General features: G+C 41.4%; 1 protein-coding gene and 1 long non-coding RNA gene across 2 annotated transcripts in view; one reads left to right on the top strand and one right to left on the bottom strand.

Moving 5' to 3' along the window:
- Positions 1–2,253, bottom strand: part of PINX1 (PIN2 (TERF1) interacting telomerase inhibitor 1) — a 92,215-nt gene extending 89,962 nt beyond the window's left edge. Inside the window, exon 1 of the mRNA XM_072796070.1 lies at positions 2,072–2,253. Coding sequence (XP_072652171.1) covers positions 2,072–2,090 — 19 coding nt within the window. The 5' untranslated portion in view covers positions 2,091–2,253. The remainder of the gene's footprint in view (positions 1–2,071) is intronic.
- A 178-nt stretch (positions 2,254–2,431) lies between these two features.
- On the top strand, positions 2,432–13,564 carry LOC140616469 (uncharacterized). Its single transcript, XR_012016942.1, has 2 exons — positions 2,432–2,614; positions 13,154–13,564. It is a non-coding gene; the product is annotated as an uncharacterized lncRNA (long non-coding RNA).
- Positions 13,565–13,878: the final 314 nt, after the last annotated feature.

The raw sequence follows: 13,878 nt of genomic DNA, 5'->3' as shown, positions 1-13,878 counted from the left end.
CTTTGCCCTCCAACCCCTACCTCGCTTGTTCGTGCTCGCATGCTCTCTCTCTCTGCCGAATAAATAAATCTTTAAAAAACTAAAATAAATTAAGAACACCAATCTTTTGTTTAGTATTTTTTTAAGATTTTATTTATTTGAAAGAGCGAGAGAGCGCGAAAAGAGCACAAGCAGGGGGAGTGGCAGAGAGGAGAAGCCAACTCCCCACTGAGCAAGGAGCCCAGCAGGGCTCAAACAACAGGACCCTGGAATAATGACTTGAGCCAAAGGCAGCCGCTTAGCCGACTGAGTCACCCAGGTGCCCCAAGAACACCAGTCTTATTAAAATAAGAACATCTAATCACAAGGGATGCCAAAGACAAACAGCAAGTTATTTTAAAAGACAACACAAAATATATATTGTCATGGCGAAGATTTGAAAATTTGGAGTCACAGTGCGGAGAGAGGAACTGAAAATATTCCCTTGAAATCATGCAATTTGAATTACTGATGCCTACAAACAGCATTTCACACCTTTATAATAAGCATTTCATATTTTGAAACATTTCATGTTCACTATCTCACGGATTTTTTTTAAAAGCCAATCTAGTAATGAAGATAATAAAGAAGTTTTTTAATATCCTGGAAGAAACTGATCATGGAAGAGACAAAAATGAACAGCAGAGCCAGGGCCAATGTGTATGCTGAAATAATCATATATCAGAGAATATTAAAACCAGAAAAGATCCTAGCAGCCCTAGTTCCACAAATGAAGAAACAGCGCCGAGTCCGTCTAAAACATATTCTTTTCCAGAAGTCTCTGTTTTAAAACAATAAACCGCTGGCCCAGTGACCAAAAAAAAAGGTAAAGACACAGAGATAACTAGATCAAATTTGTCACTTTCTAGCTCAAAGACTCGGGACAAATTATTTTCTTCTGAACCTGGATTTCAACTGCTGTAAAAAGGGAACGGTGCCTTCCTCCTTGTGTTTTGGGCTCCCATTCTTCCACTTTCTTAGATAAGAGGATGCTGACAGCATTTATTTCATTGAACCCCTGTGTGATTGCTGTTGGTCTGTTAAACAAGCTGTTTCTGTTCATTGCCCATTACGCACTTTGAAAAAAAGTGATGGGCCGGCTTTTCTTGAGCAAAGCTCGACTGCCATCTGGTGACAGGCAACTTTTAGTTAGATACGTCCCGAAAAAGTCAAACAGCCTCTCAGAGAGAGAGAGAGAGAGAGAGAGAGAGAGAGAGAGAGAGAGAATGAATTCAGGAACTTCACGAAGTGAAGACAACAGTCAAACTGAAGCGAGCTGCGGCGTTGCAGCCAACACTTCTGTCGTGCAAGAATGTTAACAATTCCAGCTAAGTCCGAACGGCCAGTCTTACTCAGAATCACTCGTTGGTCCTGCATCCTCTTAAAAAAAAAAGAAAAAAGAAAAAAAAAAAGGCTAACTTCTTGCGTTTGATGTCTTCGAGAGCAGGATTTCACGGCCTGAAGAGATTCTGCTGGCCCAACCGCCTGCTTTTTTTAAAAAAGATTATTTATTTATTTATTTATTCATGATAGAGAGAGGCAGAGACACAGGCAGAGGGAGAAGCAGGCTCCACGCAGGGAGCCCGACGCGGGACTCGATCCCGGGTCTCCAGGATCGCGCCTTGGGCCGAAGGCGGCGCCAAACCGCTGCGCCACCCGGGGACCCCCCACAACCGCCTCTTCGTAAGCAGAAGCAGCTGAGGCCCGGAGAAGTGAGAGAACAGCTCAGGGTTTGCTCGGCCGGCGTCCGGGCTCCCGGTCGACCCACCGCGCGCGCGTGCCCGATCTGAGCGCAAGGACAGGAGTCCCACGTGGACACTCGGTCTCTTTCACTAGCCGACCGGTAGCTAACTTCCCGGGAAGGCTGCGTTGGAAATCTCCGCGGCAGGCGGGGCGAGCCGAGCCGACCTGGGCTTCCCCGTCCCCCCGCCCCCCCCACCCCCCGAGGGGGCGTCCTCCCGCCCCGCCGCGCGCCGGCGACCCGCATCCCCGCGCCCCTCAGCCCGCCCCGGGGGCGTCGCCTGGAACCTTCAGCCTCGCGCCCTCCACTCACGCTCAGCCAGCATCGACATGTCGACAGCCTGGAACGCCGCGAGCCTCCGGACCTGAGCGGTGGCGGCTACCGAGCAGCCGGCTCGCGGAGAAGCGAGAAGCGCGGGGCCGGCAGACCAGGTGGACCGCGGCGGCCGGGCGCGTGCTGGTGACGTAGTCGAGGTGCGACCGGCCCTCGACCACGTGGCGGCGAGTGGGCGGGGCGAAGGAGTTGGGGAGGTGCGCGAGCGCAGCCGCTCTGGGGCGCGGGTCGGAGGGCGGCGGGGCGGGGCGGGGCGGGGGTCCTGTGCGGCTTGGCCGTGAGTGCCCCGGGGCGAGCGCCCGGAGGGTTACCTGTGCCGTTCTCTGTTGATTACTAAATGCCAAGCACGGTGCTTTCTGGAAATAAACATGATCCCTGCCCTCTGTTAGCTCACAAGAAATACGTAAACAACAGAAGTTAGGGCGGTCCGTGCATTTGAGGAGTTTGAGAAACTCACCTGGAGGGGAAGACCTTGCACTACGGTGTCTTTTCATAATGTCCTACTTCTACCCTCTGGGGTAGGTAGGTAAAGCAGATACCTAAGCACCTATCTATGGGATCCCAACTTAGGGGGAGAACTAAATGTGGCCAAAATTTTTGTCTCTTTGTAACATGATGTCTTCAGCAAGACTAAGTTGCTCTGAGCTTTGCCTTTATCATAATTCTGTCTGTATCCACACCAATACCTAGCAAAATAATTTGAAGATGATAGGGGCTCTGCAGCCGTCTGTGACTTTTACCTGCAGTGTCTCAGTCTCCAGGGGAGCGCCAATGAGATTCTGGCGATGAGACTCTTAGGCAGTTAGGAAGGATGTGTTTTTGCACAGGTGGCCCTCCCGCGGAACTTCAGGTGATGGTATAGATAGAAGGCTTTCGGGGATGGCTCAGCGGTTCGGCGCCTGCCTTTGGCCCAGGGCGCGATCCTGGTGTCCCCGAGATCGAGTCCCGCGTCTGGCTCCCCGCACGGAGCCTGCTTCTCCCTCTGCCTGTGTCTCTGCCCACCCCTCCTCTCTCTATGTCTATCATGAATAAATAAAAATAAAATAAAGAAGGCTTTCCCCTCCTAAGTAGAACATAAAGAGAGCAGCCAGGTGCCATGAGAAGCTGTATGAAGGACTAGACTCCTGTTCTAGATGAATCTGCCCTTTAACTAGGAGTCTTGACAAACAGGGTTAACTTCTCTAGTTTCATAAAAATCAGAAAAAAGAAACACAAAAGAATAGTTACCTCTATCAGTGAATATCCAGGAGCTGAGGGGAGTGAGGAGATGCAAAATTAATGGAATTTTTATAGCTAAGTCTGGGACCCCGTAAGTTGTGACACGGAGAACAGGATTTAAGTGGGAAGTTGGACTTGCACAAAATTCGAAAGGCAGGATTACCCAAGTCTTTGGGTAATTAGCTGATCTGTTTGATGAGACCGGAGAAAACAGAAGGTAGTTACATAAGAGTGGACAGTAGTGAATTGATAAGGAAGTCAGAATTTTCAAGCACCACAGATGTTGGTATGTGACTGCAGAAGATGGTTCTGTCTCTTGGATAATTAGAAAGATTGAGACAACTTTTTAATACTGTTTCCGTGGTCCGGGCGATAGGTGGTCAAAACTAAACTAAGATTGTTAAGTGTAGCAGTGAATGGCAAGGAATGGTTATGCCTTGTGATCTGGTGAGATTCTGCCTTTCCAAGAAATGTTCAGTCAGAGGCCACAAAGGAATCCTATAGAAGGTATTATCCATTTGAGTGAAGGCAGGATAGACTAATGGATTCCAAGGTTTGTTCCAATTCCAGCATTTCTTGTGTTTGTGAAATATCAATGAGGATTATCTATTGAAAAAACTATTGTCAAGTTTGGAATTTAAAAAAATAATATATAGAATCCTATTTATATGTTTTAAATTGTCAGCTGAGAGTGAATATTATGCTTGTAAAAGTAAGGTGATTCAGTATAAGACAGTCTTATTCTTCAGTCTCTTTCTTGGCAGACCCTCTAAGAGCAGTACTTCTCAACCTTTAATGTGCATGTGAATCATCTGAGGATCTTATTAAAATGCAGTTTCTGGTTCAACAGGTCTGGGATAGGGCCAGAAATTCTGCATATCTAACAACCTTCCAAGAATGTGGGTGCTGATGATCCACAGACCTTACTTTGTGCACAGGCCATCAAACAACCAAAGGTATAAATGAACTCAGGGTTAAAGTATATTTTTTTTCTTCTGTTCAAGCAAAGTACTTGATGAAAAACACCTTTAGGTAAAGGTGACAAACACTTTCAATATACTTTAAAGAACTGAACCTGGATCCATCCTAGTCCTTTCCTTCAGGCAATCAAAGACCAAGATAAGAGACAGATGATTGTTAATTCTTTAGCTTTTTTTTAATGTATATTTTTTATTGAAGTTCGATTTGCCAACATATAGTATAAAACCCAGTGCTCATCGTCAAGTGCCCCCCACAGTGCCTGTCACCCAGTCACCCCATCCCCCAACCTACCTCCCCTTTGGCTACACCTTGTTCATTTCCTAGAGTTAGGAGTCTCTCATGTTTTGTCACCCTCTCTGATTTTTCCCACTCATTTTCTCTCCTTTCTCCTATAACCCCTTTCACTATTTTTTATATTCCCTGTTTCTTTAGCTCTAGCGAATCACAATCAGCACCCACCCCCGCTGCCCCACTCCACACACACACACAATTATAAAAGCTAGTTACACATTCTGTACAGTTGCAAAAAAGAATTCTCACACGTTGTACTACATCTGTATACTATATGTCAGGTATATCACTAAAATTTTTGTCTATAAAATAGAACTGAATCTTTCCAGTTAATCTTAGCTCATTCCTAAGAGGCACCAGGCTGATATAAGGCAAGGAAAAAAGCAGAAAACATGACAGAGTCTAAATTCTACTACCAGCTTACAGTGTGATCTTGGGCAAGTCAGGTGGGGAGGGCAAATATTTCACTTCTTTTGATATCACTGATCCAATCTATGAAAAAAGGATGATCACTGAGATTATTCCAGGTCTGAAAGACTCTCATAAAATTACTCTAATCAGAAAAGCATAACTTGGGACGCCTGGGTGGCTCAGCTGTTAAGCGTCTGCCTTTGGCTCAGGGCATGATCCTGGAGTCCCGGGATCTAGTCCCACATCAGGCTCCTTGCATGGAGCCTGCTTCTCCCTCTGCCTGTGTCTCTGCCTTTCTCTCTGTGTCTTTCATGAATAAATAAAAAACCTAAAAAGAAAAGAAAAGAAAAGAAAAGCATAAGTCAGTGATATGAGCATTAAAAAGAATATAATATCATAATATTTAAGAAGTTGGATTCTGAAGCCAGACTTCCTGGGTTCAAATCTTAGTTCTGTCACTAGCTGGTAACCTGCTGTGTCTCTGAGCAGATTACATTACCTCCCCATTCCTCTATAAAGAGGAAGAATGAGATGATTTGATATATGTCAAGTGCTTAAAATGGCATCTGACACATAGAAAGCATTCAATACAGTATTCAATAAAGCACTGTTATAATTTTAAAGGAAGTAAAAGTTAGAATGATTATTTCAACAAATGTTTGTTTCAGACATTGTGCTTTCTGCTTGAGTTACAAAGGTGAACAAAAACAGTCATGACCCTTACCCTTTTGTGTTTGCAGAGAAGATAGACATGAATCAAATAACTACATACATAAATATAAAACTAGACCTGAGATAAATACTGGAAAGAGAAAGACATGAAGCTAGGATAGAATATAAGAGGGGATTTAGGAAAATTCAAGAAAGCTTCCACAAGGAAGTGAGAAGTGTACAGTGGCCAGGAAGCCAAAGGTGCCATTATCCTCTCCAAACTGAACCCAGAGAGTCTGGAACTTGAACAAACCTGAGAGACTAATATCCATGAGCAGTCAAAAACCAATGCCTTCCTCATCTGTGGCTACTTGTACACTGTCAGCAGCTACTTATCACCTGATGCCACCATCAGCTTTGTCTATGACACAGGCATGGGGCACAGCAAGGCCCTGACCATCCCATCCCATTCAAGAACCGCTACAAGTACAGCAGCATGCTTGATTATAACCGCCTGGAGAAGAAACTCTTACCCTGGGACAACTTCAACATGGTCACCTATGACATCGGGCTCTCCAAGATGTGAAAAGCCTCTCATATCAGGAAAAGCAACAGAAGATGATGTTTAGGGCTCCTGAGGGGAGAGCCAGCCAGGCAAAGCCCACACAGCTTTTCTCTGCTTTGTAAACCTTCATTATTAATCCAGAAGAATGTGCTTTCTCACCATGTCTAACTGTGAGGAAATAATATTCAAGGGACAGTTTCACAATAGGTTCCTTTCTTCTGTCGGCTTTTAAAGGGTTATTTAACCCTTTAATAGTTCAAGTTTTGTGGTGATTTGGGGCAAAAGCTATAATGCGTAGTAGTTTTTTTTGTTTTGTTTTGTTTTGTTTTGTTTTGTTTTGTTTTCATGAAAACCACAAGGCTTTTTATAAAAGTCCCTGACTGGCTAAAGAATGTATATTTGGAGGAGGAGAGTTAGGACAAAACAGCTTGCCCCATGTGGCCTCCAGGGTCATCCTCTGCATGTTGCATGGTTGCCATAAGCCACAATAAAAAACAGCACTTCTAGAAGAAGAGGAACATCTCTGCGGCCTGCCCTGAACATATGTATCAGTTGGCTTCTAATGCTTCACGTAGTGTCCAGTTATATAACCTCTGCCCTGTGAAATAAAGTGATATTATATACCATCATCCTTGGAAAAAAGAAAGAAAGTGAGAAGTGAATTAAACCATGGCCTATTCCAAGGCTTGATGTGGCTGAATGCAGAGCAAGGGAAAGTAAGGCCACATAATTGAGTAAGGGGCCAGTTCTTATAAGGCCTTGTGGATCATAATTAGGATTTGGATCTTTATCTCAAGAACTATGGGAAGCCATTGAAAACTTTTTAAGCAGGGGAGTAATACACATTATAGTTTCTAAAAGCTCCCTATGGTTTGTTGTATGAACAGAACATATTGAAGGCGGAAAGGTATTTATAGGGAATCCAAATAGCAGGCAATTGTAGTTAAGGTGAAAAATGAAGGTGGTTGTAAAAGTGATGATTAGTTGTTTTTTTATATTCAAAAGACTTTTAGAAGGTAAGGTCAATAGAAATTGATGATAACCTGGATATTTGGGAGTTAAGAAAGTTGTCAAGAATCTCAAAATTTCTGTAACTGAAATGGTGGCATTTGGACATAAGGGATAAAACAAACTAAGTTTCAGACATGATATGATTGAGATGTCTTTGAGTATGAGCATCATCAGTTAGACATAGGAGTCTAGAGCTCAGGGGACAAGTTTGGGCTAGAGATAAAAGCTGAGAATCATGCAAATTCGACATTAAATAAAGCCATGGACAGTGAAGTGTGCATCCAGAAGGAATATGGAATGAGAACAGCAAAAGGCCAGGCTTTAAGGAAGTCTAACATTTAATGGTGAGAAGAGAAGGAAGACTCCTAGGAGAGATGGAAGGTGTTGCGTCAGAAGTAAGAAGAAAAGCAGGGGGGAAATATTTAAGAGAATGATGAAGTGGTCAATAATGTTGAAAGCAGCCAGAGATCAAGTATGAATACTGATGATTCTATGTAGCAATGAACCAATTTAATTGTGTCTGAAAGTCTCTTTGTAGACTAGGTGATTAAAAAAAATAATAATAAAAAAAAAAATAAAAAAAGAGTAAGTGGAGGGAATTTAGAGTCCTGCAAGATAAAAGAGAATTTGAAAGAATTAAGGAACAGGTATTTTTTTCTCCAATTTTCCACTCCACACACCTAAAAAGAGAACCACCATTCGAAAGGGCACTTTGCCACACTGAGATCAGGTAGTGCTCTTGAAGTAGAAGTCTTACATCAAGCTTTCCGCGGGTATCCTGTTTGTCCCTCTGCCTATGTCTCTGCCTCTCTCTGTGTGTCTCTCAAAAATAAAATAAAATCTTAAAAAAAAAACTACCTCTTAATGAAGAGCCTGTCCATGAAATTAATAAACAAAAATAGTCTTCATCTATACAAGGTTTCTTTTTTTAAAAAAAGATTTTTTATTGTTTATTTATTCATTCATGAATAATAGTAATCATTATTATCCTGAGGTCCTCGATCTCAGGACCCCAGGATCACGACCCGAGCCAAAGGCAGGTGCTCAACCACTGAACCACCCCGGTGCCCCTATATGAGGCTTCTATAAGAAGAAAACAGAAAGTGAAAATGGAAACATTTCAGCTGATGAAAATCTACACCTGCAAAAACAACCAAAAACAGAAGAAAACTATAGAAAAAAAAAAGAAGAAGAAAACTGTAGATAAAATTCCATATCAAATTAATTACTTGGTGATGTGGAGGGGACAAAACAAGTTTGAGTCAGAAATTCAGACTAACAGAAATGCACACACACACACACACACACACACACAAAACAGGAAGAAATTAAATGCAAATTGATTGAACACAGGAAGGAAATGGAAGTAAAATAGCAAAAGCATATCAGAAATGAGGACAAAATTACAAGGTGTCCAAAGGAATATATTCAAATTAAAAGTTAATAGGAGATATTGAAGAAAGCTAAGCAAACAACTGAGAGAGTGAAAATGAAATAATAAAAAGTTTAATCAGTGCCAGATAACTGTTGAAATGGAAGAGACTATTACTCAAGAAAACTCTCCAGAAATAAAAGAGGATCTGATTCTTCATATTTTAAAAGTCCATCAAGTACTTGGGAAAATTGAGCTACAACAATCAACTCCAAGACATATTCTAGCAAAATTATTAGATTTTCTTACAGAGAAAAATCCCTAAGTGAAATAATAAAATCATTGGACATTATAATAAATATGTAATATATACATAATATAAAATTATTGAACATTAATTAATGGACATAATTAATTTTTTTTAATAAGGGCAAAAGAATTAGGTCATCAGACCTCTCAATGTCAATGTAGAAAGCAAGGCAACCACAGAGCAGCAATTTTTAAGAAACTCAACGAAAGAAAATATGAATCAAGAATTTTATATCCAGCCTAGTTATCCATCAAGTGTCAAGTCTGTAGAAAACCAGTTTTAAACATACCACAACTCATGATCCTTTTTTGAGAAATCTAGTAGAGGACAAGCTTCATCCTATCAAGCTGGGAAAACTTTGTGAAAAAAGATGGTAAGTGGAGTGCCTGGGTAGCTCAATCAGTTGAGCAGCCTAATGTTGGTTTCAGCTCAGGTCATGATCTCTTGGCCCTGGGATTGAGCCTTTCATTGGGCTCCGTGCTCACTGGGGAGTCTACTGAAGATATTCTCTTTCCTTCTCTCTCTGCCCCTCCCCCACTTGTGAGCATGTGCTCTCTCTCTCTCTCAAATCTTTTTTTTTATTTTTTAAAGATAGTGAGCATTTCATATACATAATTGCAAACAGGTTCTTTCCTTGGTGCATTGACCTTCTACCAAAAACAAATCTAGGAAGTGGATTGTAGGTCCTGTTTTAGATAACATACCTTGGATGAAGGAGGTTGTAGGATCAGGTGAAATAAACCAGAGAGGAAGATTCCCACTTAAAGATGTTGTGAGGCAATTAGGGTCAGTTCATTCAAAACATTTTGCCTTTATTCTGTTGGGTGTGGAAATACTGCAAATCTGAGTCAAAGGAACCTTTCCAGTTCCTGTAATACAAACTCACGGGGACTCTCCTAACTTTGGTGTGAATGTGCCATTTATCCATTTTTTTAGTTTCTGCATTTTGGTTCAAGTGTTCTAAGTATGTCTTGAGTTTTATCTCTGTGATCTGTGACAGGGATAGTGTTGGGCAAGTTACTTTCAAAATGTTTTCCTCTCCTCTGTAAATTATATGACCTAGGGTGTCATATTAAAAGTTTGATAATTTAGGGACACCTGCTCAGTGTCACAGTGACACATGGCTCAGTTGGTTAAGCATCTGCCTTTGGCTCAGGTCATGATCTCAGGGTCTTAGGATTGAGCCTTGCCACAGGCTTTCTGCTCAGTGGGGAGCCTGCTTCTCTGTCTCTCTCTCTCTGTCTCTTTCTCTCTCTCAAATAAATAAATATATAAATAAATAAATCATTTTTAAAATTCCATAATTTAGAGAGGGCTTTACTACTTTCAAAGTCTTTTATAAATATCTCATTTTTATTTCAAGGATGCTAATGATAAAATTTAATTTTAAGGTCTTAGCTTAGACCTTTTTGGCACTGTTTAAGTTAATCCAAGCCATCCTATCTTCACTCACAACCTCCTTCCACTATCACCCATGCCAAGGGAAATGTAAATCAAGGGTACTTAATGACAAGAGGGGGTGTAAAATCCAGGAATGTAAAATTACAGCTATTGCTTATCAGAAATTGAAGCAAGCAAACAAAATTTAAGTGGCAACTAGTTTTAAGTGTCTGCAAATAAAATTGGGGGAACTTGGGACAGCATTAATACCACAAGAAGACAATAACAAGGAAATTAGGTGGCAGATTAACAACATAACAAGCTTTTTTGTTTTTAACACTATTCTTGCTTAGCACTTTAGAGCATACAAAAATAAACAATACAGTACAGAACAATAAACAATACAGAACCTATGGAGCTCCTGTTCTAGGGAGGAAATGAATATGGACAAACTTAATTCTCAGGCAAGGCAGATTGTGTTAAATATTTTTTTAATTTAATTTTTATTTATTTATTCAGGAGAGACACAGAGAGAGAGCAAGAGAGGCAGAGACACAGGCAGAGGAAGAAGCAGGCTCCATTCAGGGAGCCTTACCTGGGACCCGATCCTGGGACTCCAGGACCATGCCCTGGGCCAAAGGCAGGTGCTAAACCTGCTGAGCCACTCAGGGATCCCAGATTGTGTTAAATATTTTAAAGTGGCGCAGAGTGCTATAAAAGCATCAGAAGGAAAGAAAAAATCCTCTTCCCATGTCAGCATCACCTGGGAACTTGTTAGAAATGCAAATTCTCATGCTCCACACTAGATCTCCTGAAACAGAAACTCTAGGATGGGTCCCAGCCCTGTGTGTTTTACTGAGCCCTGCAAGTAATGTTTATGCCAAAGTGGGAAAATTGTTGATGTCAGATATTTACACCCAGTAATATAGTTTCTAGGGAGTCTAGAAGGAAATGTTACCAATTTTATGTAAATGTTTATATTCCAAAGTGTCTTGCAGCCTAAGATGTGAGATGAAAAATTGAGAACAATGTAAGTTTAGGGGAACTTATTAATTGTTATATTTATATGTCAGTTAAGACACCAGCCACATTTACCATCCTTGCTATGGGAAATTGCTCAGCTAGGAGTGGCAGCCCTGGGTTGTTTCCTTTATAGAAGCCCCATCTTTCATCTCTGAACCACTTTGCCAGGCCAGAACTTATTGGATGAGGTATGTAGCCACTCCATAACAAACAAACACCCACTGGTGCATACCACCATAAAAAGCCGGCCAAGCATGGGATGATGGTGATGAGCTGAACTAGTCAGTCTTCCTCTTGGCAGTTTGAGCTAGGAAATAGGAAGAAGCAGCCAGATTATAGAGGTAAAGAATGTTTTAAAAGTTCTGTTTGTGGTGACCCCCCCCCCTTTGGAAGTAAGGAAAGGGGGATGTCTGAATGGCTCAGCGGTTTAGCACCTGCCTTCAGCCCAGGGCATGGTCCTGGAGGCCCAGGATCGAGTCCCACACTGGGCTCCCTGCATGGAGCCTGCTTCTCCCTCTGCCTATGTCTCTGACTCTCTGTGTCTCTCATGAATAAATAAATTAAAAAAAAAAAAAGTAAGGAAAGGGCAAGAGGGAGAGAAAAGTTTCAGTGAGAGAAGAAATTTCTACAGAACATGGTTATAATTATCTCTCTCTGGCAAAAAAAGAAAGAAAGTAATAGTGATACCTGGTAGCTATTTTGTTTTATTTTTTTTTTATGTATTTAGAATAAAGGTAAAAATAAACCTACCCTATGAGCCAGCAATTCCACTTCTAGGTATTTACTTTTTACAAAAACACTTACACAAGAATGTTCATAGAGGCTTTATTCATAATAATTAAAAACTAGAACCAGTCCTAGTGATCAGCACCTGGCAGATGGATAAATAAAGTGGCACATTCCTGCAATGGGATACTGAGCAGTGGGGAAAAAGAAACTACTGACACATACAACAACATTCAATGGGATTGACAAACCATGGCCTATGGGCTGGCTACCTGTGTTTGTAAATGGAGTTTTATTGGAACAGCCACCCTCACTTAATGATAACTCTTGTTGAGCTGTTTTCTGGCTACATCAACAGAATTCAGTAGCTTCAAGAGACTGTATGGTCCCAAAGGCTAAAATATTTACTACCTAAAGATATTAGGAAAAAGTTTGCTGTCCCCTGAATTAATCAAGAAAACATGATGCTCAGGGAAAGAAGCATATACTCTGTGATTCCACTCATGAAATTCTAGAAGAGCAAAACAAATCCAGGTGTGAAAAAATCAGAACAACTGTTGTCTCTGGGGAGTGGAGCACAAATTGGGAAGAGGCACAAGGAAACTCTCAGGGGTGATAATGGTGTGATAGATTTTGATCACCATTTCGGTTATGCTGTTTAATGCCTGTTTTGGGGGAACTCAGAGGTGGACTCTTACAATTTTACATTTTATTGTGTAGACATGGAAAAACCTGTTAACAGACATTGAAACTTAGGTAACAGAATTTGTGCTGAACTATTTAAGGGAACATATTCTGATGCTTGCCACTTACTTTGAGATGCACCCGACATACGTGGGATTAATGGACGGAGAGAGGATAGGTGTGTGAATGTGTGATAGAACAAGTGTAGTAAAACTTTGGTGGATATTCACTATAAGATTCTTCCAGTTTTACTTTATGCTTGAAAAGTTTCATAATGGATTGTTGGGGACAAAAGACAACACTGATAATGTTTAAGATAAGATGTTGGGGATGTTTTCATTTACATAAATACAAGGACTTGAAAGTAATGTTGTACCAACCTCTAAATAAGATAGAGTAACAAATCCAATAGTAAATAGACTCTCACTCCTTTTACAGGATTTTATGGAGAAATGATCCATGAAAAACAATTCCCTGCTTCTACTAAAGCAAATTTGCTGGATGTGGATGGCCCTGTCTTGATGGCCAAGAGCTGGAAGTTGAGCCCTGTGATCATGAAGGATGTTGCTGTAGTCCATGTATCCTTTCTGTTCAGATGATGGTCACATATATATGCCAACATTTGACTTTTTCTTGGATATTCATCCAGTGCAGGCAAGTTTTGACTGGAGGAGGCTTACCCATACTGCCTCTGCTTTCAGCCATAGCTTCCTGAACTGCAGGGAATGGGAAGAATGTCCTAACCATGCTAACCAGGGTCCTTGTCATGGGATCACAACCAAGAGAATGGGTGTCATTGTCATCTCTGTTCTCAAACTCTTAATGTAAAGTGTTCTCAATTTGGTTGAACTCAGGTGGTTTGAATGATCCAGGCCAGAAACCATTCTGTACAACAGAAGCAGCAAGTTGGTGTATAAAAGGAATACTGAGATCATGAGGGGCAAAGCTTGTTAAGGTGGGGCATTGGAGGGAATAGTCACAGGTCTGGCTGATGTGCTGGAGTTTCTCTGGTTCTGAGCAATTCGCGTCCCTTCACTTCCTGCAAGGCCCAGTTATTTGTCTTTTTTTCTCCCTTGGTCAATTTAGATGAGACCCTTCATTCCTTATTACCTGGTGGTCCCCTTACAATATACTTCCTATTATTTGAAGTAACCCAAATGAGT

This window comes from Canis lupus, chromosome 24 (genome assembly GCF_048164855.1).
Source record: "Canis lupus baileyi chromosome 24, mCanLup2.hap1, whole genome shotgun sequence".
Taxonomy (NCBI): Eukaryota; Metazoa; Chordata; class Mammalia; order Carnivora; family Canidae; genus Canis; species Canis lupus.
This window is presented reverse-complemented; position numbering and strand designations above follow the sequence as displayed.